The sequence below is a fragment of the Budorcas taxicolor genome, chromosome 5 (genome assembly GCF_023091745.1).
Source record: "Budorcas taxicolor isolate Tak-1 chromosome 5, Takin1.1, whole genome shotgun sequence".
Taxonomy (NCBI): Eukaryota; Metazoa; Chordata; class Mammalia; order Artiodactyla; family Bovidae; genus Budorcas; species Budorcas taxicolor.
Window position 1 is genome coordinate 152,381,304 of NC_068914.1, and position 24,368 is coordinate 152,405,671.

The 24,368-nt window shown below is 53.0% G+C and overlaps 1 protein-coding gene and 1 non-coding gene across 2 annotated transcripts; both read right to left on the reverse strand.

Annotated features, from left to right (window-relative positions):
* Positions 1–270: 270 nt before the first annotated feature.
* On the reverse strand, positions 271–22,108 carry ADA2 (adenosine deaminase 2). The gene is made up of 10 exons (XM_052641123.1): positions 22,031–22,108; positions 19,184–19,510; positions 17,476–17,701; positions 15,950–16,160; positions 6,171–6,298; positions 4,775–4,865; positions 4,113–4,221; positions 1,231–1,388; positions 573–775; positions 271–370 (listed from the first exon to the last, which is right to left on the reverse strand). The coding sequence occupies exons 1-10, from the start codon at positions 22,083–22,085 to the stop codon at positions 271–273; spliced, it is 1,608 nt and encodes a 535-aa protein (XP_052497083.1). The 5' UTR covers positions 22,086–22,108.
* A 1,582-nt stretch (positions 22,109–23,690) lies between these two features.
* Positions 23,691–23,797, reverse strand: LOC128049065 (U6 spliceosomal RNA). The gene has a single exon (XR_008199438.1). It is a non-coding gene; the product is annotated as a U6 spliceosomal RNA (small nuclear RNA).
* Between the last annotated feature and the right edge of the window lie 571 nt (positions 23,798–24,368).

Genomic DNA, 24,368 nt, shown 5'->3' on the forward strand with positions numbered 1-24,368 from the left:
GGAGCCCAGTGGGGGCTTGGTGGAGGAGGGCGAGTTCTAAGTGCTCTGAATTGTCACAGTGGAGTACCCTGGTTTAATTTAACTTGAAACAATCACTGCTCTGGGGAAAATGAGCTGGAGAGGGCAAAGAAAAGAGGGAGATGAGTTAGGGGCTCATGTGAGTCAGGCCAGAGTCACAGTGGCCTGATGGATAAACGGAGGTGACTTCCCTGGATTCTGGACCTCTGGGAGGAGGGAAGCAGAGGTGGAGGGTGACAGACAGCTGTCCCCTCACTTGGGGCCCCTGGCCAGCCCAGCTACAAACTTCTGCCACCTCTCCTCCCAAGTCTCCATGGCAGACTTCTTCTTGGTCTCCGACAGGGCGCTGTACCTGTGGTGGGGGCAGGATGCCCAGGTCAGCCTGGGGAGGGGGCAGGAGGGGACCTCGGGTGTTGGCAGGGCTCCATGTCCCCAGTCCAAGAGCAGTAACGGCATAAGAGGCAGAGAAGCTCACGGGAACCTTCTGGACCTCTGCCCACGCCTCAGAGCGGTGGACTCAGGCGGTGGTGGAGTGGATCGCACGGCAGACTCACCTGATGGAGTTGATGGCCAGCTGTTTGAGCGTCCTCAGGTCGGCCGACATCCCACCGATGCCCATGAAGGCCTCGTAGAAATCGTAGGACAGGCCTCTGGCCCCGAAGGCTGAGGGGTCGTCTGAGCTGATCACCATGGGGTACCCAGCAGCCATCATGACGGCGGCGGGGTGGTTTCTCAGGTCGGACACCAGCTTCAGGACCTGCTCGGGCAGAGACAAGCGTGGATCCTTGAGGAGTCGTCACGAGGGAGGTGAGACCGTGAGCAAGGATCAGGCCCTTCTCTCCCTATGACTGTTCCAGGCATCAGGACAACTCTGGGCAAAGTCCTATGCAGGAAGAGCCAGTCCTACTCAAACATCTGGTCTCCCCTGGCCCAGCTTGAGCCGCTGTCCTGAGCACAGAGCCCCGAGGAGCCATGTGGCAGTGGGGGATCCCACATTCCCCTCTGCATGCCCCCGAGGGCATCTTTAGCTCTGTCTACAGCTTTGCCCATGGTCCTGTCCCACTGGGGGCCCTCATTACTGGGAACATTTTAGGCAAAGGCCATTCCTAAAAAACTTCATGAATGCTAGTGAGAGAGACAGAGAGTGGAAGGACACGGAGAACAAGGGCGTCACGGAGCAACCACAGGGAGGGAGGCTGGGGAGGCCGGTACCTGGTTGGAGATGGGACAGACTTCGATGGGGATGTCCTTCTTCCAGGCTTCAGCCAAGACTGCCGGGTGCTTGCTCAAAGCAAACCCATGGCCGATCCGGGTCGAGTTCAGTATCACAGCATCCAGAAGATTTCTGTCTACGGGAGTTCCCTCCAAATCTGGGAATAGAGAGGGGTCTTCAGTAGAATGAATAGGACCCCAGACCTTCGGCAGGTGAAGGCCCCAGAGTTCCCAGGCAGGAAAAGGAAGAGAAATGAACATTAACACAAATGTGCACACACTTTTCCTTCTGACAACACTGCAGGAGGGGGTACGGCCCGCCTGTGTATACCTATGTGTGTGTGTACGTGTGTAACAGGTGAGGAAGCGGAAACCCACACAGGCTTTATAGGCTAAGGGAAGGTCCTCATGTAGAGAGCAGAAAAAGTGGGCTTCAAGTCTTGGTCTGCTCGACCCATAGTCCGTATTTTTTTTTTTTTTCCCGGCCGAACCAGGTGGCACGCAAGATCTCCATTCCCTAATCAAGGACCAAACCTGCAGTGGAAGCACAGACCCCCACCCCAACCACTGGACCACCAGGGTATTCCCTGCCCCTGTTTTCCCCATATTGTTTCTTTCCATCTTACGTTTGTTTCTAGAAACTGTTCTCTTGGAATTTTATGTGTAAGATCTTTACAGTGTGCTGCAGACTGTCACTGTAACGATTTGCATTATCTGCACTTACTTTAATTTCTGTCTTTAACAAAATTCCTGGGACAACCCATGGCAAGGTAGCTACGGCCAGCAGGAACAAGCCACCCCACTGGACCTTCCCGCTGGCAGGGCCTCCTGGTTAGGGGTGAGAAGACCGTTCTGACTCCGCCAGCCTTCCCAGCAGCCTGGGATGGGGTAGAGGGCTCCTGCAGCTCCCGCTCGCCTCCCATTCAGGGAGTTGCCCTGGAGGAAACAGCTGTTTTTTGGCTTCATTGGATGTGGTCACACCCGGATGTGACTTCACTATCTGTGACTAAATGGGGAGAGATCCCAGGCCCTGGAGGACGGCAAGGTTGATTATGGTGAACGATCACAGCAGACCTGAACGTGGGGCCTACAGGGTGTGTGGGCCCCATTACTGGACACCGAAAGCATCCTAACTGACCCACATGTGAAATGTGAAAATTCCATGTTTCTCTTGGGAACGAAGCCCAAGAATTCCCAATGCTGGTAAGAGCATGTGCTTTAGAAGAATTTTCACTGGTTTCCTAACACTTTCTTTTCAAAGATGTTTTCCTGCTTCTTTTTTTTTTAAAGATGCATGCTGGGTCACTCACTCATGTCTGACTCTTTGCAACCTCATGGACTGTAGCCTACCAGGCTCCTCTGTCCGTGGGATTCTCCACGCAAGAACACCGGAGTGGGCTGCCATGCCTTCCTCTAGAGGATCTTCCCCATCCAGGAATCGAACACTAGTTCTCCTGCACTGCAGGTGGATTTTTTACCTACTAAGCCACCTGGATTTCGTTCAGTCGCTCAGTTGTGTCCAACTCTTTGCGACCTCCAAGGACTGCAGCACGCCAGGCTTCCCTGTCCTTCACTATCTCCTGGACTTTGCTCAAACTCATGTCCATTGAGTCAGTGATGCCATCCAACCATCTCATCCTCTGTTATCCCCTTCTCTTCCTATCCTCAACCTTTCCCAGTTTCAGAGTCTTCTCCAATGAGTCCACTCTTCACATCAGACAGCCAAAGTATTGGCGCCTCCTGGGAAGCCCATTAAATATTGAAGTCCTGGCAAAATCTTCTCCTAGGGCCATGTCGTGGCATTGAGTTTATTTCAGAGATGACTGTGGTTTCCCAACCAAACCTCAGGGCCTTCAAGGGTAACAACTGCCACGTCCCCTGCCTGCCCTGACCCATCCCAGCTTCCCATCCCCCACACACCCTTCTCTACATCTCCTAGAACAGCTTTGATCTAAATTGGCTCCAAATGGACTTGAAATGTCCAGAAAAAGAGATTAATGTGCGGGAACCCTTACTTTGGAGCCGCTGTGAGATGCCAGGTTTCAGCCTGGCTGTGAAATCCTGACTCTGCCCTTGGCTCCTTGGTCCTCTCAGGTGGCTGGAGCCTCGGATGCTCTGAGGGGTGCAGTGCAGCAGGTCTAAGCCCCCCAAATCTTCCCCGAGATCTGATGCTGCAGCCGCGACCTGCTGCTTCTGCTGAGGGTTTACATGTTTTGAGGAGCATCTGGAGGCTGAGCAACGACCAGTGAGCCCACGGACAGAGCTTTGAGGGACACAGACCTGGCTGGGCAGATGGCAGTTCAGAAACAAGGGCAGCCAGGCTGCTTGAGCAGAGCTGGGCCCCCTCACCCGAGTGGGTGCAGACTAAGGTTCCCCACTTCAGCCCGATGGACGTGGACAGGCAGCACCCCCTCAGCCTGGTGGGGGTGGACAGTGCCTCCCAGTCACAGAACTGGCCTCCTGGTCCCTCTCCCCCAACCTCCCACGGTTTGACTTTGCACATGAGTCCACCTCGAAAGCAGGGTTTGCTCGTTATGAAATTGACATCATCAGAAAGGGTTCCCAGCTCCTTCTCGTGCACCAGTCACCCTGTTTGGCTGGAGCCTCGGGCTCCTCGCCTGGAGATTGGGGTGGGGTGCCCTCCTGGCAGGACCAGGTGAGAGCCCTGGGTAAGGTGTGTGAAGCGCAGCTGCCCCAGCACCACCATGCCCCCTTCTCTGGGCGCTGCTATCAGCATAGACTCAACAATGTGCGTGAAGCGGCCACGCGCCGTGAGCCGCTATGGGGCTGTCACTCCACCGGCCGGGGTCCTATCTGCAGCCTCGGAGATGTTGAGGGGGCCCTGCCCATCAGCCCCATGCCCGACGGTGTCGCAAGCTCACCAGTCTCTCCCGCGTGGAAGAAGTAAGGCAGATGAACGCCCTGAGAGGCTGGAATCATCAAAGCCTCCCTGTAGTCATACAGGGTGTGGCCTGTGTCCTCGCGCCCCACCTGCAGGACAGAGCAGGCACGTGGGGTGCCTGCCGGCCCCCTGCCTGGCCTTGCTAGAGTGCCCTGGACCTGCCACCGCTGCCAAGGCCTCTGTCACAGCCATAAAGAGAGACCAGTAGCAGGACTGGGGAAGAAAAGAGAGCTGTGTGGCCCTGATATAACCACCCGCCTTATCTGGGGGAGGCTGGCCTATGAGCAGCCCCCAAGGACCCCAGGAGGACACTCTGGTCCAGAGAAACAAGCCCTTGAGATCCGCTCCGGGGCCCCAGTGGGTCTGAGAGCAAGAGCGTGAGCTCTCTTGGGTAAGATGTACAGACACACCTCAGCTTCCAGACACCCGCCCTGGGCTGCGGGTTGAAGAGCCAGGTGTCATGCCTAGTGTGGAGGCCGGGGAGTGGGGCAGCCCCTCCTCGTGGCCCTTTCTGTTCGGGACTTATCCTTTCCTGCCTTCTTCTGACCTCTTCTGCTCTCCCTTCACCCTCCAAGACCCCAAGGGAGGGTCTCAACAGTGCCTCCCAGTCTTTCCCTGGGAGCTTCGCGCTGCGCCCATTACCAGGTCAAACCCTGCCACTATCCCAGGGAACTTGACTCGAAGACCCATGGCTGTCTGGATGGATTTCTTGATGAGGGACTCGTTTTTGGTTCTGTGGGAGAGACAGAGAGAAACACGGGCATCAGCTCCCAAGTGGACGGTTGACCACATCCAGGGCTCCCAGCTGCCACGTCTCAAACCCTCGGCACAACTGCACATGACCCTACTCCATCCAGGCTGCTGAGTCCCTCTTAAGCACAGAAATTTTGCCCAAATCCATTCCTGTCGAGGACTCTGGCTGCTCCAGAGGGACCCAAGTCTCTGGAAAGCCAGTGGGATAGGGGCCCACAAGGCAAGTTTTGCTCATCTGCATTTGGATAAAGAAAACTGGCCATGATCGAAACCTGCCCTGCGTCCCTGAGAGATGGTCCTGGAAGCGTCCAGCTCTCTGCTCTCTGGGCACCTGTGAAACGCCACAGCCACAAGGTCCCTGTGGGGCACCTGGGCCTGGCCCCTGATTCAGTCAAAAAGGCCAGAGTGCTCCGGAAACCAGATGACCAGGCTGCCTCCTCTCCCGCAAAGCTCTCTCCTTTCCAGCCCAGGCCAGGGACCAGGCAAGAGCATCGCCACAGGAGCACCAAGAGAAAAGGTGCAGGCCCATGATGGGGGAAGGTGTTGGCCCACCCACTCTGACCCCTAGCTCTGCACCCCCAACACCTGCCCATCCATCCCTGCACCCGCAGCAGCTGGCACTGAAGTCCTGCCCTGGAGCTCCTGCCACCAGCCCCCAGGGAGCCTTCACCATCCACTAGTGCCAGCTCCACCCTGGCCCACCAGCTTCAGCGGCCCCAGGTCTCGCCAGGAGGGGAGGGGCTCCAGGGAGGTCTGATTGCCCTCCCACCTCCTATGGCTTAGCAAGTAGGGTGCCTGCCCCTCCCCAGCCCTCTAGCTGGACATGGCACAGTCTATCCAGATTGACTGCCCCTCAACAAGAGGGAGACTCTTTCTTGGCAAAGTCAGGTGAATTCCTATAGGCTTTCTGCCCTTGCTTGGAGCAAGGGTGGGTCTGCCTTCGCAGTGTGTGAGCATGCCATACAGATGGGGCTGCTGTGAGGCAGAACCCAGCCACAGATTGAAACAAAATCATCGGAACGTGCAGGGAAAAACACTAACCCCATAACTGACCACCCAAGCCAGGGTGGGTCACATCATGGAATTCCATGGCACATGGAGCCCGTAGTGCTTAGACCCTGGGTGGGGGGGCGGGGGGGGGGGGGGGGCTGGTCTCTGCCCCTGGCCACAGCCTCCCTGCCCCTCCTCACCCCTTTCTCCTCCTGTCCCATCCCCTCCCATCCCCATGGCTTTGCCCACAGCCCGTCTTCTCAGTTCCTCCAGGCTCAGCTTCACTCACTCTCACCTGTTATCTGAAAAAATGAGTTTGATTCCAATAAACCCAGGATGCGCTTTTGCAAAATTATGAGCCACTTCTTCGTAAGTCCTCACCAACCACTCTTGGCTGTAGACCGTCCCATCCAGTTCATACACCTGTGAGGGAAGCAGGGTCCCAGCCGGATGTCAGAGGTGAGCAAGGCAGAACTCCATTCCCAACTGCCAACAATCTCCAGAGCCTGGTTGACAGCCTCTGAGGTTGACCAGAAGTCCCAGCCCTGAATGGGATGATGCTCTTGATGCTGTGAGGCTGGGATGTCTACTTCTCATTCAGGCCTGGGTCCTTCCACCTAGAACAGTGTCTGGCAAGCAGTTGGTACTCAGGAAGTATTTGTGCAGCATATGAGCAGCAGGCCAGCTGAGGACAGGATGCCAGCCAGAAAGAGTGGTCTGAGGACCCTCTTCATTTCCCCACTCTCCCACCCACAGGCGGGGGACCCTGAGGTAGCCAAGCCACTAGGGACACCAAGGTGACATGGCCAGGGGCAGAGTGGGAAGATCCAGGGATGCATAGTAGGTCTGACAGAGTAAAAAAACACAGTGGAGGAGAGCAGGCTTTTTGCTTCTCCATCTCTGGGGGTCCTGAAGGGTATCAGAATGTGCCACCCCCAAAACCTATCACTTTTTGCAGGACTATTTTGAGCTAAAGGCAAATAAGAAGCACAAAGGCAAACAGATCTCTGTGCCCGCCTGTCTGCCTCAGAGCAGGACGTATATTTCTGTCCGGAAGTCACCGCCTTCCAGCTCCTATTCCAGAAGGAGAGACACCCACCCTCACCAGCAGAGACAGCAACGGGGCACCAAGCTGGGTCTGAACAAACCTGAGAAAACAGCCCCTGTCTTCTATTAGTTCCCCCGTACACTGACCATCCCACGAGTTGCTACTCCTAGAAGCCAAACCCTTTCCTTCATCTTCCTGCTTCTCCACAATTTATCACCGTTTGTTAAAATAGTGTATAGGAACCTGGCCTACCCACTTCTTTGGGTCTTCACTTCTTTTCCATGAAGATGTCCATGTACATAAAGTTAAAACATTAGCATCAAATAAAATTGCTATGCCTTTCCTCCTGTTAATGTGGCTTTTGCAAGTTTAATTTGCAGTCCCCAAGAACAGAACATTGTGGAGTGACTAAGCCCGAAGCCCGAATGCCTAGAGCTTGTGCTCTTCAACGAGAAGCCACCGCAATGAGAAGCCCCTGCACGGCAACTAGAGAGTGGCTCCCACTCTCAGCAGCTAGAGAAAAGCCAGCAACAAAGACCCAGCACTGCCAAAACTAAATAAACAAACACAATTTCTTAAAGCGAAGTGATTTAGTAAAAGGGTTAAAAGAAGAAAAATGTTGGCCTCTGGGACTTTCCTGGCAGTCTAGTGGTTAAGACTTCGTCTTCCAGTGCAGAGGGTGAAGGGATGATCCCTGGTCAGGGAGCTAAGATCCCATATGCCTTGTGGCCCCAAAACCAAACCAAAACATAAAACAGAAGCAATGTTGAAACAAATTCAATTAAAGCTTTAAAAAAATGGTCCACATTAAAAAACAAACAAACAAACATTGGATTCAATTCAGATTATCTCAAGCCTTAACTATAGTTTAATTGAGGAACTGTAAATTTGTGGGGTAGTTATTCAAACTACATACAACTTTCATAAACCAGTGTAAGATTACGAATTTCTACTGTCTATGATATCATGGAATTAGAGAATATGAAGCTGAAGGAACAAAGGGACATTTGGGATCAGAATTGCTCGAGGTCACACAATCTGTGTCAAACCAGAAACTATGGCCCAGACATTCGACTGGAGACGCAGGCAGCTTTCACCTGGACAGCCTGACTCTCTGAACAAGCACCGATGGAGCGTCTCCCGTTCGCCAGGCATTGCACTGTCAGCTGGGTCTCATTTTAGAGACAAGAACCCTGCTGGCTCAGGCGGTAAAGAATCTGCCTGCAGTGCAGGAGATCCGAATTCGATCCCTAGAATTCAGCAATGGCGTGAAACATGGTCACTACAAGAAACTGTATTTATGCATTTATTTTTGGCGGTGCTGTGTCCTTGTTGCTGCGCGGGTGTTTCTCTAGCTGCTGAGAGTGGGAGCCACTCTCTAGTGGCGGCGCAGGGGCTTCTCAGGGTGCTGGCTTCTCTTGTTGCAGAGCACAGGCTCTAGGGATCAGAAGGGGTCGAAAATTTGAATCCCTAGGGTCCGGAAGATCTTCTGGAGGAGGAAATGACAACCCACTCCAGTATTCTTGCCGGAGAATCCCGTGGACAGAGGAGCCTAGCAGGCTACAGTCCATGGAGTTGCAAAGAGTCGGACACGACTGCAGAGACTTAGTACACACACTCCCCTAGTACACATTTTAGAGATGAGGAGTTGGAGGTTTAGAAAGGATAAGAAACTCGCACCTGCTCCCAGGCTGGAGTGAGGGGTGAGGGTGGCAGAGTTTACCTGGAGGCATGGTGGGGGGTGGTCTCAAAGTCTCCAACCACCCAGGGAGAAGAACGTGCCTGGGTCCTACCCTGGGTTAATTAAATCAGATTCCCTGGGGTAGAAGCTGGTTTTTTAAAACCTTGCGCAGGTGATTCTCCTGTATCTTGGGCCTCTAGGTTTCACAGTCTTGTGAGGAGCACAGTCACAGAATAACACCGTAGAAGGTGCTGCCCTCAGGGTTCCCCAGAGCAGCAGCAATGACATGAAACACCGTCACTACAGCAAAAGCCAGGTGGAGTTCCTAAGGAAGCAGTCTGCTGAGAATCCAGCACAAAACCCAGGGGGTGGATAGGGGGAGCGCTAGGACCGCTGGTCACACCACTGACAGCATCCAAGGTGTCTGGGAACGACCATCCTGGGCTCCCAGGCATGTCCCCCCAACCGCAAGACCGCCCACGGGTCAGGGCCGAGGATAAACCCCTGGGAGCTCCGCTCGGAAGGCTGACCCGATCCAGTCGAAGCCTCCGATTCCGGCCGTGGGGGCGGGGATGGGGCCCAGGGAGATCAGACCCGCCTAGCAACTGTTGCTAAGGACGAGTGGCCTTTGTGATGGGGCATTAGTGACACAATAGGAGGCTGGGCCGGCGGCCTGGTCCATCAAACCTCGTCCCAGGCCCTGAATTAGCCCCACGAGCAGGGAGGGCAGGCCGGGGCTCAGCAGAGAATTCCAGGGCAGACGTCTGGGTTGGCAATGTGCTGATGGCTCCCCTACTCTGGGGAATGGGGGCATCAGCCCGAGACTCTGCACACCAAGGGGCCTTTATTCCCGGGTCAGGCCAGAACCATGAGCAGATCCCATGCCCCTGGGCCTCCACCTTCTAGGAATCCTGGCTGCATCCAGAGGGGGTTGGGAGAGAGGGGAGCTGGGCGGCTCCTCAGGGGATACCCCAGAGCCAGTTGTCCCCAGGGGGCGTGGCAAGAGGGGGATGGGTGAGGAAGCCGACCCTCCATGCAATTCCTCAGCAACTTCCCCAGATACCCTCCACAGGCTTAGACCCTTTCTCCCCGCCATCTCTCGCCTCTTCCCCTCCCCCTCGGGGCCCAAGGCCCCTCCCTGTGTGGAGGCCTCCTCCCACTCCCTACTCTGAGAAAGCCGGCAGGATGTGACCACAGGAAGCGACCCCCGGGCCGGACCCCCTCAGGGAGCCTCTCTTGAGATGCAGTGTGGACCCGCAAGTCTCAAAGCCCAGTCCCTGCTCACTTCCCACGTGGCCTGGGCCAGGCCCCTCGACCCTTCCGCACCTCATTCCCACGGTGGTAACTTACAGGTTGTGAGGCTCAGATGAGATGAAGCGCTTGGAAAAGGTCTCAGAGTGTGGTCTGGGTCAGACAGCCTGAATCAGAACCTCAGGGTGGGGGCAGGGGTGGCTGGCTAATTAAATGGGCTGCTTCCTGGCCCCACTCAAGACCTCAGATTTGGGATCCTGGGAGGTCGGGGGCCAAAGAGCGCCTCCAGATTAGTCCCATGTACACCCACCACTCCTGAGTGTGATGACCACTCCTGGGGCTTCTGGAAGACCTGGGCGGGGGGAGGTGGTCTGGAATAACTCACAGTCTAACTGGGGCTCCAGAGCTGGGAGGAAGCCCGTTCCAGGAAGGGGGAGGGGGAGGCGGGGCTTGAGCCAGACTCCGGAGGAGATGGACTGGAGGTGGAGAGCCGGGCTAGAGGAAAAGATGGGGTTTCAGGGCACACTGGGCATGATGGCTCTGGGAGCTGCCCTGTCCTCCGCCCCGCACAGGCTAGCCCTAGGCCAGCTCACCTCTTTCCAAAATTCTTCTCCTAGTGGAAGGTGGACTGGACTCTCTCTTCTCTGTTGAAAGGAGCATTTGTATTTATTGACTCTGTTTACAAGGCTGGCAAAGGTTCTCCTGGGGGCAAGGTCAGTCCCACTCCCACTTCCCAAGAATCAGAAGTAGGAACAAAAGTCTGTACTCAGCATTAAACCATCAAACACACACCAGATTCTGGTAGAGATGCCCACCCTCACCTGGGATGACCTGGAGGAGGATGAACATTCCCAAGGGAAAGGGGGCCAGTCCAGGATGCACAGGAGAGTAGAGACCTGGAGCGTGGGGGGAGGGGCCCTGACTCTGGAATAACTGGTTCTCAGGGCAGGATCAGCCTCCACGACAGGGCCTGCCAACTCAGCCAGTCACACTAGGGCAATAGAGTCCCTTTAGGGATCCCACCCAGGATTTAAAAATTTATCAGATTCTGAAGGAGAAAAATATCAGATAGTTTGGCTTCAGTAGAAGTTAAGATTTGCCTTCAGACGTCCCTGGTGGTCCAGTAGTTGAGAATCCACCTGCCAATGCAGGGGACATGGGTTCGATCCCTGGTCCAGGAGGATTTTATGCTCCATGGGGCAACTAAGCCCTGTGCCACAGCTATTGGCCCCAAACTCTAGAGGTCGTGCTCTGCAATAAGAGAACCCACCATGATGAGAGGTGCTTGCACTGCAAATTAGAAGGTAGCAACTGCTCACCACACCTAGAGAAAGCCCACTTGTGGCAACAAAGACGTAGCATAGCCAAAAATAAATAAATAAATAAATAATTTAAAAGATTTGCCTTCAACCCAAGGCAATAGAAATAAAAATAAACAAATAGTACCTAATCAAACTTACAAGGTTTTCACAGCAGAGTAAACCATTAAAAAACTGAAAAGTCAGCCTATGGAACGGGAGAAAATATTTGCAAATGATGAAATAGACAAGGGTTTAATTTCCAAAATATGCAAACGGCTCATACAATCCAGCAAGAAAAAAACTATAGAAAAATAAGCAGATGACCTTAATAGACATTTCCCCAAAGAAGACATACAGATGGCCAGTAGGCACATGAAAAGATGCTCAACATCACTCGTTATTAGAGAAATGCAAACGAAAACCACAGTGAGGTATCACTTCACACCAGTCAGAAAGGCTGTCACTAAAAAGTCTACAAATAATAAACACTGGAGAGGACATGGAGAAAAGGGAATCTTCCTACGCTATTGGTGGGAATGCAAGTTGGTACAGCCTCTATGGAGAACAGCATGGAGGTTCCTCAAAAAACTGAACATAGAGCTACCATATGATCCTACAATCCCACTCCTGGGCATACATCCAGACAAAACTAATTCGGAAAGATACATACACCCCTATGTTCATAGCAGCATTATTTACAGTTGCCCAGATTGGAAGAAACCTAAATGCCCATCGACAGATGAATGGATAAAGAAGATGTGGGGTATATATACGATGGAATATTGCTCAGCTGTTAAAAAGAATGAAATGCCATTAGCTGCAGCACATGGATATAACTAGAGATTAGCATACTAAGTGAAGTGAGTCAGAAAGAGAAATATCAAATGATATCACTCAGATGTAGAATCTAAAATATGACCCAAATGAACCTATCTACAAAACTGAAGCAGACGCACAGACACAGAGATGAGACATGTGGTTGCTAAGCAGGCTTGGGAAGAGCGAAGGGCTGGGGCTCTGGGATTAGCAGGTGTAAACTATTATATATAGCAGGGATAAACAACAAGATCCTACTGTATAGCACAGGGACCTATATTCAACCTCCTAGGATAACCTATGGTGGAAATGAGTATTTAAAACAGAATGGATGTGTGTAAAATGCAGTCACTTCACTGTACAACAGAGACCAGAACAATACTGTAAACCAACTATATTTCCATTTAAAAGAAACAGATTTGCCTTCCAGAGAGAATTTACCAATCAGGAAGCCTACGTGTCTGGTCTAATTGACAATTTTCTCTGAAGACTGTATTCTGACTTTCTTGTGTATACATCTGTCACTCACGACCTTGGTCAATGTACGTCCGTCTCTGGAGCCTTTTTACTTCTGGGTGTACAAACAGTAGAATTTCTGAGCCTACAACGACTATGGCATTTGGTAACAAAACTGAAATACTGCCCTTGGAGTCAGTCCCCGAGCCCTTAGTTTACTCAGTAATTTGGGTGAATGGGCAGACAGTCTGGAAACTGTCAGCTGAATATCACAGCCGTTCCCATCAAACACTCGCTCCAACATTCTGACCTTTATAACCTCATCTACCCTCACACCCCTAGTCAGCTCCACTAGTGGCTTTGGTGTCGCAACTCATGGGGCCCCAGCTTTGAGGAGTTGGGGGAACTTCCCTCCACTTGTCTTTGCAAAAGGCTTTAGGTCTCTGGCCAGGGATCCAGCCCAGAGACCCAAGCCTTCCTGTCAATCTTTAACTTGGTTAAACAGCCTCTGTTGCCCCTGGTGATCGTGGGTCAGCTTACTGGCTATCATCTCTGCATTCTGGCTTTTAAATTTCTTCAAACTGGGGTAAAGAGGGGGGAGGACTTGTTTGGGGCCCTTTCATGTTGGGAAAACTGGTAGGAGGCCCCTTTAGCCCACCCAGCCTCAGGGAGTGCTGTATCAAAACCTGTTTTAATCCCATCAATGTCCACTGTTCTCATCCCATTTCTTAACAACCATCTGAAGTTTCCCCCGCTGCTGTGACCAGTCCTGTGGTTCCCCCTGCCCAGTGACCCTTTACAATTGTCCACCTTTTGGGGAAGAGTCCATAACAGTTCCCCTCTTCCCCTTCCCTTTCTCCAGGGCCCTTCTTCCCACTGGCTTGCTAATTAACAGAACGTCTTTATCAGCATCTGAAAGACCCATTCCATTCTGCTTCTCAAACCATTCCGTTTGTTTGAGTTAAGGTTACATTTCTTTGTTTCCACTTTTGGTCTTAACATTGGTACCAATAAGACAGGTGTTTACAAAGAGAGGTCACTAAAAAAAATCTACCAATTTAGAAGTTTTTCCAGTTCAAAGTGTCCACCGTGGACAGGAGGATCTTAACACCAACACACACCAATCAGGCTTTCCGTGGCTTAGCCATGAACAAGAGGTGTCACGGGAGAGGGCAAAGAATATGGCTACACCAGATCCAGAGAGTTCACTCCCCCAAGGTGGTCTGAGAAAGCAAAGACTGTAGTGAAGGCTGAGATGACAGAGCCCCCCGTGGATGGAGACCCCTTGTGATAAGCCCTCCTGGGAGCCGGCACGATTATGTGCTTCCCACCAGCAGTGACAGCCCAGAATCCCACTGGATCCGACTGGCCACCAAATGCCCTGGTGCCTGCACCTTCTGGATGGCAGGACCAGGGCGAGTTTTCTCACTGGTCCTGAGGCTAAACTCTCAAAACAGAAAGAGAAAAAAGGAAGAGGCATCATGCCAAAGGTTTTCCTCCTTATGACACAACAGACAGAGTCACAGGAAAACAGACACCATCTCTGGGAGGAAAAGGATTAACAAGCCCAGAGCTCTACCAACTTCACCGGCCCAGAGGCTCTAAGCCCCAGGAACCAGCTCCACAAATATTTTCTCTTGCTGACCTAATTTTAGAAACTAGAAAAAAGACTCTTACCACTCCTGCTTTCAAAAGCCCTGCAGGCAGAGATCCGGGGACTGACTGATGGATAAGGGTTCTCACCTTCTGCCAGGGTTTCTGAACTGGCAGCCTGGGGCCACCTAGGCAACTGGCCAGCTGTCAAGGAGGGTGGAGGGTGGAGGGCAGGTGGGGGTGGGGACTGGGGGGGACAGGGTAGATGGGGAGTGGGGGTGGCATTTCCCTCTACCCTTCTAGGTTCTTCTGACTGGTCTAAGAATTAAGCTGACATGAGACAGATTAACAGGAGAAAATTAAGCACAAGCTTCATAACATCTGTATGTGGGAGAGACCCAGGAATAGGGAGCCACTCACCCAAATGGCTGAAGCCCTCGCCTTAAATACCGTCTTCAGCTCAAGACAAAGAGGGTGTTAGGGGTGGGAGTTTGGGACTTCAAAGGGGAAGAAGGCAATTCACGGGGTGATAAACAGCAAGTGTTTGGTGAACGCAGGGACAAGGGACAGAGAGGACTCTGGTCTCAGGCCCTGAAGTCTCTGTACCACACCTGCCGTGTTCTCTGCAGAGACTGGTGACAGCTCTCTTCTGGGAATGGACCCTTCATCTAGGTTCTTTAAGAACTTAGAAGAGGACCTCCCTGGTGGTGCAGTGGATAAGACTCTACTTGTCACCGCAGAAGACATGGGTCTCTCTTCCCTGGTCTGGGAAGATTCCACATGCCATGAAGCAACTAAGTCCATCCATCACAACTACTGAGCCTCTGCCCTAGAGCCCAGGAGCTCCAGCCACTGAAGCCTGCACACCTACAGCCTGTGTCCACAACAAGAGAAGCCACCACAGTGAGAAGCCCGCACACCACAATGAAAGATCGCTTCTGTTTACCGCAACTGGAGAAAAACCCAGCCAGCAACGAAGACCCAGCGCAACCAAAAATGGGTAAATAAAAGTGCTATTTTTTACTTAGGGGGAAGGTCAAAGGCTCTTCCTGAGTCCTATGGGCCTTGACTATTTCTGCTCAAAATAACCCAAAGGCCAAGGGACAACTTGAGGGTGAGCCGCTCCCCTGCACTACAAAGCATTCACACTCCTATGAGTCCCCCAGAGAGAGTCAGTCAGTACCTAGGACACCCCAACCCCACCTCCCCCCAGAAGTCCTCTTCAAAGACCCACCAGGAGCATCCTCTCTCGGCTGTACTTGGCTCCCCTGGGCTCCTCATGGGACGCCCACCCTGCCCCGAGCCTGGAGCCTGAGATCCCTCAGCAAAGCTGAGGTCGGCCCAGCTCGTGTACCTGAGACTCTGTCACCCTTTTCCACTACTGGCCGACATGCAAGGTCCTACTCAGCGATTTTTTTTTTTTAATACTTTAACACTTTGGGATATTTTTGGGCTCCTCTTAATCTTTTCCATTCCTTTCCCTTTGACCTTCCTTCCTCAAAGTCAAATCAGACATTCTATTGCCCACAGAAGAGACCGACCCCCAGGGACTTCCCAGCCCCCACTCTACACGCAGCCAGGCCCGTGTACCAGCTGGCTCAGCGTCCCTGCACTGAGGCCACCACCCTGCAGCGTGCTTTGACAGGAAAGCAGACGGTCGAGGACGTCCAGGCTCGAGGCACTGCCCAGAGTCCAGGGCTAGGTGTCCAGGCACCAGCAGGCCCCGAGTGTCTGGGGGCGCTGGGACGTGGGGGTCACGGGGGAAGGGAGGCGACGGGCGGTGGGGGCCGGCCCAGCGCGTTCCAGGGCTCCACGTTCACACGCAGCACGTGCTGCGGAGCGCCAGGGTGGGGAGCCAGTGTCACCCTGTCACTCTGCAGGGTGACAGCAGAGCCTGGCCCAAGCAGAGGTGAGCAGAGACGGCTCACCGGGTACAGCGAGGCTCTGATCTCCAGGTAGAGCACGTTGTCTTGGTAGAACTCCTCCAGGCCCTGGGACAGGTAGTCCCGGAACACCGGTGCGTAGCTCACCAGGCCCCTCAGCACAAAGAAGATGGTCTTGAACTTGGCCCAGATCGCATCCTGGTCTGCGTAAGTCACGTGGGGGTTCTCGGTCATCAGAGTGAAATTTCTCAGCAGGCTGTCAGGACACAGAGGATCGGCGGAGGCTTGCCACAGGCCGTCACCCCGGCCCTGCAAGACCCTTGCCCTGGCACCCTGATGGAGGCCCTCCACCCCAGGACCTGCACTTGCTCCCCAGGAGACAGCAGGCAGGACACATACGCTCTAATCAGGCCCACCGGCTGCCTTCCACCTCTTAGCCAGGCTGATCCCACAGAACGAATATCCCAGGTCAAGCTCACCTTGGAGGGTGTCGTGCACTGAATTGCATCCCCCAAATTCATATGTTGAACCCTAATCCCCAGTGTAACTGTGTTTGGAGATGGGGCTTTTCAGGAGGTGGTGGTGGTGGTGGCTTCCCAGGTGGCTCAGTGGTAAAGAATCTGCCTGCCAATCTAGGAGACACGGGAGTCGAGGGTTTGATCCCTGGGTTGGGAAGATCCCCTGGAGAAGGAAATGGCAACCCACTCCAGTATTCTTGCCCAGAGAATCCCACGGACAGAGGAGCCTGGCGGGCTGGAGTCCATGGGGTCGCACAGAGTTGGACATGACTGTGTGACTAAACCACCAGCACCAAGGGCAGAGACCTGCACGATCAGGGCCAGCATCCTCGACCCTGGGGTTGCAGAGAGAGTGAGAAGACGGCTGGACACCAGCCCAGGATGGAGGCCTCAGGGAAACCTGCCCACACCTTGATTTCGGAGTTTCAGCTCCAAGAACTGTGAGAAAATACATTTCTCTCCTTTAAGTCACCGTCACTGGCATCCCACTGGGACGGCCTCAGTAAGCTCACCCTCGAGGTCTAATGGAAATGACTGTGGACTTGGCAGCCCAAGACACGGGTTACTTCCCTGTTCAGCCATTTGTTCACCAGCTGTGTGGCCTTGGGCAACCTCCTTACCCAGGCTGAGCAGCATTTTCTTACTCATAAAGGAAACAGTTCTAGAAAGCCCTCTGTAGATGGTTCTCTGATTAGAACAGTTATTATAGTAATTCTTTATAGGTCTGTTAGGAAGATGCTGCTTATGTTTTCAGGCTATCTCATCCACCTGGGACCCTCTCGGCTCTGGGAATGGGGAATTTCCTTGTCTCTACCCTTGCTGAGGGTCCAGACACAGCAGGAGTGTTGCTGATCAAATTGGTACCAGGAGCTTGCCTTGGATGGGAAAGGCGTGGAACACTGTGGTGAAGCAAAGCATCCCGTCCGGTTAAGAGAAAAAGCCTCCTGATTTTTTTAAGGTCAGTGTTTCTAGAAAGGTCCGTCGCACAGGGACACTGCACACCACCCCCACCCGTGCAGGTGCGAGACAAGCTCTTCGCAAACCAAGACCCACCTGTTGTCAAAGTCCGATACGTTGTGCAGCCCCTTTCGAAACTTCTCCAGCAAAACCCACTGGGGACATTCTGCCGGCTTCGGGGTGGGGGGAGTAGGATGAGCAAATCTGAACTGCAGGGTCCCCCTCCGGGTGAAGCAAAAATAGCAGTGGGGTCTGTATGTGGCATTTTTCACCAGCCAGTCCGGGCTGGTGATGCTGAAGTCGTGGACGTGAAGTGCGGCCCCTGAGGGGGAGAGTGGGTGGGCAGGGTTTCTACGGGGTGAAGTTCCTGGGAACCCAGGGCCGTTTCCCTCTGCGGCTCAGAGCTGGCGCCAGCCTCCTGGTTCTCTGATTCCCTCCCTCACCAGGAGGGGCCCTGGGTGGTCTCATTCAAGAGGCAGCAGGCAGGCTCGGAGTTAGAAGACCGGCTTCCAGCTCCTGTCAGGAGCATGACCTCCAAAGAAGTCCTCAAGTGGCCCAGCGCTATGTGAGAGGGTTTAAGAAGAGGAGCTCCTAGCCTGTCTGCCCAGGATCCTAGAGTCCCTCATCTGGTTCCCCATCACCCCATCCGCTGCCTGCTGGCTCCCTGCTTCCTGTCAGCATCGAGCAGCTTCCTCCAGACCTCACCCCAACTCGAGGCTCAGTGTTCACCTCCTCTGTTCTCTGGCCTTGATGCTCACCCCATGACAAGCGTCACGCTATATGAGCTCTGCCATGTTCCCTCCCTAAACAGTGAGGCGACCTTACCGACCTCACAGTTTTTACATTTTTTAACCTCTACAATACCAAAAAAAAAGTACAGAAAAGTCCTTCCAAGCTGCAAACTGCAGTTTATGTGTGCGCTTTCCTGTTCACGGTGATGACGCATTTCTGCAGCAGTCTCAGCTACAAACTGGCACTTTCCTACTACAAGGATTAAATTCTGCGCTGCTGCGGCTGTTGCCCTGCAACACCCCTGAAAGTTCAGGGTGAAGAGCAGAAAAGAGCCCCTCTGTGCTCTAGGAAAAACTGCCTGGACAGCTTTCTGATAGTTGGATATTTTCAGGAGATGAGCTTATGAACCCACTTCTTGCATCTCCTCATATCTAGAAAAGCACTGAAATCCTTCATGGTGACATCTGCTCCTCGTGACTAGAAGTAATCTACACGCGACTAGCAGAAACCTGCAAAAAATGTGTGCTTGATTGCAGGAACTCCCCTTCACCAAAATCGCATATGTACTAACCGCCCCCCTCCCCCACCGCCACCTCTTTGGAGCAGTTCCTTAGAATTATCTGAGATGCTATAGTCTTCATTTGGCCCCAAATAAAACTTAACTCACAACTCTCAGGTTGTGCATTTTTCCCCAGTGGATGGTTGCAATGAACTATGAGAAATGTGTTTGTCTAGGATGTATACTATTTGGTAACTTGGCCCCTGGAAAGATTAGAAGAGCATATGAAAGGAAGAATGAGGTTCTTGCGGGGGACAACTTGCAAGCCCACCAGGGATGCCCGGTGACACCCAGGCCCCCTCCCTGTCTGTCTGACACTGAGTCCCCTCAGAGCCAGGGTTTTGGTTTCCAGGATGGACAGAAGTCATGTGGACCCCTGCCCTCTGTCCGCCAGTGAGAAAGAGCACACAGGGCCCCCATGGAGTTTTCACTCCACTAGAAGAGAAACCGCCAGCTGCAATTTAGTTCCTCCAAGTCCCCAGGGCCCCAGAACCCTCCCCTCCAGGCCCCTACCTTTAGGCATCTTCTTCAGGGTGTTAAACACCTTGCTTTTCTCAATGAGGCTCTTGGCCTGGAAGAAGTGCATGCTGGGCAGGATGCTCCCTGTACGCAGGGCCTCACGCATCTCAGCCTCCTTGAGGGCCCTGAGCCTCTGGTTGGCCAGCTCCTCCTCCCGCGTCAGCACCAACTGCCCCCCTACCCGCATCATCTTCTCTCTCGTCAACAGCTGGTTTCGCGTTTCATCTCCGGACGTGGACGTGGCCGGGCAGAAGGAAGACACGACCACGGCCAGCAGCAGGGAGGGCAGGGCTAGCCGCCCCAACATTGATGCTAGGATGCCTGGAAGAGGAGATCACTCAGCTGTAGACTTGAGGTGGGGAGGGGGCAGAAAAGTACGGATCTAAGTGTTGAAGCCGGAGGAGGTTCAATAGATTACCAGGAGGCAGCATACAAAAAATTCTTCTCCAAGACCCCGGAGAAGAGACCCCTGAAGACACACAAGGACAGTATCCCCACACAAACACTCGTCATGAAGCTCCCAGATGGGAGCTCGTCCTTAACGAGCCCTGCTCACATTCAGAGGAAGACACCATAGACTGTTTGGGTTTTACTTTCAAGTATAACCCTGGTGGCTCAGCTGGTAAAGAGTCTGCCTGCAATGCAGGAGACCCTGGTTCAATCCCTGGGTCAGGAAGATCCCCTAGAAAAGGGAAGAGTAGCCCACTCCAGTATTCTGGCCTGGAGACTGCCATGGAATGTACAGTCCATGGGTTCGTAAAGAGTCAGACACGACTGAGCGACTTCCACTAAGTAACCAGACAGCAGGAGGTCGCGAGGCTTATGAAGAAAGCCCACAACATGAGAAAGGAACTAAAAAAAATAGCACAGAGGAGGAACTAGCAAAGGAAAATGAAAGGAAGTCCAGAAGAACCACAGCTACCCTCCTTACAGGAACGAGGACGCATACGTCTACGAAACAGGCAAAGCACGGCGTGAAAAATGCACAAAACAGGAAAGAGCTTTCAGAGATTAAAAGCATGAGTGCTAAAACGTAAAGTGTTTGCCAGCAATATGAAAAGATGGAACTGAAGAGAAGATTTTAGAAAGCAGGACAAAACAGGAGCGAAGAAAAGGAAGAGAATACTGGGCTCAGGAAACCCAACACCCCCAAAAACAGACATTTCAGAAGGAAAAAGAAAGAATAGATGGGAGGGAAAAGGGAATCAATAATATAAGAAACTGTCCCAGGGGCTCCCCTGGCAGCCTAGTGGTTAAGCCTTCGCTTCCCCATGCAGAGGTTGCTGGTTCAATTCCTGGTCGGGGAGCTCAGATCCCACATGCTGCATAGCCAAACAATCAAAACATACAACAGAAAGAGTATTGTAACAAATTCAATAAAGACCTTGAAAAAATATTTAAAAAAAAAAGAAAGAAAGAAAGAAAGAAGTCGTCCCAGAACTGAAGATCTGCCCCGCTGGGTGTGCAAAACTTGCTGGGCTTGCAGCACAGTCACTCAGCAGCGGTGTCTCAGAAGCTGAGCACTGCAGCCTCCGGCAGGTCCCAAAGAGCAGCTGGCCTGGATGGCCAGTGCGCGGGGGCTTGTGGGCAGAATCAAGCAGCTCCCCGGTCGGGTCTGCCGGCAGCCCCTGACCTGGGCTGACTCCTAGAACCACATAAATGTGAAATTCCTAATGCATACTTGAGGGTATGCTCCTTTCTCCCAGGAAATATCGAGGCTGTAAATAAGGAGACCCCAGGCCCAGCCCTAAATGAGCACGTCCTGGTGAGACGTCGGGCTCATCGCTTCATGTCTGTGGGCCTGGGTGAACTGGGTGAAACCAGTGCTTCTCAAAGTGGGACTCGTGTGTCAACCTTGCTCAGGTGGAATAAAACAATTATAAGAAGCCATGCTCCCCATGCGGGGGGCCTGGGTTCAACCACAGGCTGCAAGTGAGAACGTGCATGCCGCAAATAAAGAACTGAGAGTTCAAATGCAGCAATCAAGACCCCGGGCGCTGCAACTACGACCAGAGGCAGCCAGACAAATTAATTAATTAAATAAATAACTTTTTTTTAAAAATTGAAAGTTTGCTCATCATCAGGACACCTTGTCCAAGATCCTTTCCGGGGCCATCTTTCAACTATTCTAGGTGTTTACTCAGTGGTTATATCAGACTCCAGCGTGGCAGGGCTGGACCTCAAGTCTGAGAGCGGGGCTTTGGGAAAATCCCTGCTTCTTCACCGGGTCCTCAGATCTCTCCCCAGGTGACAGTATTTGCCGAACCTGAAGTCTCCAGGCAGGAGACAGTGACGCTGCCCCTCACACACCCCTCCCCATCACAGAGCCGTCTTATCCCCCCCACGTCCTCCACCCAGGACCCCACCCCTCATCCGCTCTCCCCCAGTGACATTAAACAGGAGCCATCACCCTCAAACCTCCCACTCCGTCCTCCCCATGGACCCCACAGCATCCATGTGGCCAGCACCCAGGGCCCCTCCCAGCCGGCCAGACAGAAGTATGTCCAGCGCTGGTCAGGAGCAGCCCAACGGAGCGGGACGAAAAGTCATCGCGTCCAGGTGCTCACTCATCCCCTCCCTCTGGGGCCTGGCACTTACGCTTTTAGAAGAAGGTGCAGAAAAATGCTACAAAAACAGCTTGTTCGCAGACTAAGAAAGGAAGTTGTGCGTCTGTGAGCCTGAGTCACAAGCTGGGGCCTTAGCAAGTGGCGCAACCCAGCTGCCCTGCCTCTCCCACCCCCAGGATCACCCCAAGGGCAGGCCCCCACCCAGATGAGTCCCTAGTGCCCAGAGCCACCTACATGGCTCGGCCCCAGGCCCCACCCAAGGGACCCCAGTTACCTTGAGACAGCTCCAGAGACAGAGGACTGTGGGTTCCGTTCCCACAAAGGCCCATTGGAAGCCGGGGCTTACAGTCTTTCGCTTCCCTGGGGCAGGGTTTCACTTCCCTGCAGCCTGGGGGTGGGGTGTGGCCTGCTGCATCTGTGTGTGCACACATGTGCTTCTCTGTGTGTGAGCATCCATGTGAGAGCCACACAGGTGTGTGCTATGTATGTGTGTCAGCGTGCAGGGGGTCATGCTCATTTGTAGGTGGGGTATGAGTGGCTGTGCCTCCAGGCTGAAGGCACTCGAACTGGCTCACAAAAGTTGGGAATTGTTCCTCCTCAGAAATATGGGGTGAAGCATGGGCCAACCCACTGGACAGTGGGTGAAAAAGTAGAAGTGACGAAAGGTAGATGTTTGGGAATTCCCTTGTGGCCCAAAGGCTGGGACTCACGCTTTTACTGCCGAGGGCCTGCGTTCAGTCCCTGGCTGCGGGACTAGGATCCCACAGATCTCCAGTGCAGCCAAAAAAATAAATAAAAAGTCAATGCTTTCAGAGGAATCACGGGTGTGGGGGCAGGACAGTGGAGGATGGGGGTGGGAGGTGGAGGGGCTGTGAGGAAGGGAGGTGGGAAGGGGCACCCTTTCAGGGAGGAGGGCAGAGTGGACACAGCACCGACGCCCCAAGGCTGCAGCCAAGCCTAGACCCTCACCAGCCTGAACCCTCACAGCCTTGTGGCCTCGGCAGGTTATTTCAAGGCTCTGAAATCAGTTTCCTGGGCTGAGACGGGAGGTTGTAGGAACAGCGCTGCGCGGGGTGCCTGGGGTCAGAGGGGAGGCCTGCGACAGGCCGGGTGTCCCATGTATTCCCGACACTGCCAGTGTCACTGTTGCCAGAGGCTGCTTGGAGTTCCCAGGCTCTGCAGCAGGAGAACCCTCTGCAGGCAGTGGCCCAGGGGAAGTTCCCAGCTCAGAACAGACCGCCCAAGGCTGGTTCATGCAGGTGGGCAGAGATGGGGAACAGGGCCGTCTCTGACTCAAAACAAAACCCAGAAAACGCTGAGAACAAATCCACAATGGTGATTACATCCCAAGACCCGCCAAAGAGCCCCCAGTGTCTGCTCAGCCTCTCAGTCAGCCTGGGGCCCAGGTGGGCTCCCAACTGGGGCATGGGGTGTGCCCGGTATGTAGCGCCCTCAGCTCAGTTCAGTCGCTCAGTCGTGTCCAGCTCTTTGTGATCCCATGAACCGCAGCACACCAGGCCTCCCTGTCCATCACCAACTCCCGGGGTTTACTCAAACTCATGTCCATTGAGTCAGTGATGCCATCCTCTGTCGTCCCCTTCTCCTCCCACCTTCAATCTTTCCCAGCATCAGGGTCTTTTCCAATGAGTCAGTTCTTTGCATCAGGTGGCTAAAGTATTGGAGTTTCAGCTTCAGCATCAGTCCTTCCAATGGATATTCAGGACTGATTTCCTTTAGGACTGACTGGTTGGATCTCCTTGCTGTCCAAAGGACTCTCCAGAGTCTTCTCCAACACCACAGTTCAAAAGCATCAATTCTTCGGCATTCAGCTTTCTTATAGTCCAACTTATATCCATACATGATTACTGGAAAAATCATAGCTTTGACTAGATGGACCTTTGCTGGTTAAGTAATGTCTCTGCTTTTTTTAAAAAAAAAATATGGAACGCTTCACGAATTTGAGTGTCATCCTTGCGCAGGGGCCATGCTAATCTTCTCTGTATCGTTCCAATTTTAGTATATGTGCTGCCGAAGCGAGCACTATCTCTGCTTTTTAATATGCTGTCTAGGTTGGTCATAGCTTTTCTTCCATGGAGTAAGCGTCTTTTAATTTCATGGCTGCAGTCACCATCTGCAGTGATTTCCAAGCCCCTGCCACTGTTTCTACTGTTTTCCCATCTATTTGCCATGAAGGGATGAGACCGGATGCAAAGATCTTAGTTTTCTGAATGTTGAGCTTTAACCTAACTTTTTCATTCTCCTCTTTCACTTTTATCTGGAGGCTCTTTAGTTCTTCTTCCCATTCTGCCATAAGGGTGGTGTCATCTGCATATCTGAGGTTATTGATATTTCTCCCGGCTATCTTGATTCCAGCTTGTGCTTCTTCCAGCCCAGCGTTTCTCATGATGTACTCTGCATATAAGTTAAATAATCAGGGTGACAGTATACAGCCTTGACATACTCCCTTTTCCTATTCGGAACCAGTCTGTTGTTCCATGTCCAGTTCTAACTGTTGCTTCTTGACCTGTATACAAATTTCTCAGGAGACAGGCCAGGTGGTCTGGTATTCCCATCTCTTTAAGAATTTTCCACAGTTTGTTGTGATCCATGCA

Coding starts and splice junctions, on each gene's coding strand:
- ADA2 (XM_052641123.1), bottom strand. CDS start 22,085: ATGGGCCTTTGTGGGAACGGAACCCACAGTCCTCTGTCTCTGGAGCTG. Junction 4,866..6,170: donor CTCATTTTTTCAGATAACAG/GTGAGAGTGAGT, acceptor TCTCTCCCACAG/AACCAAAAACGAGTCCCTCA. Junction 4,222..4,774: donor TAGTGGCAGGGTTTGACCTG/GTAATGGGCGCA, acceptor TCTGTCCTGCAG/GTGGGGCGCGAGGACACAGG.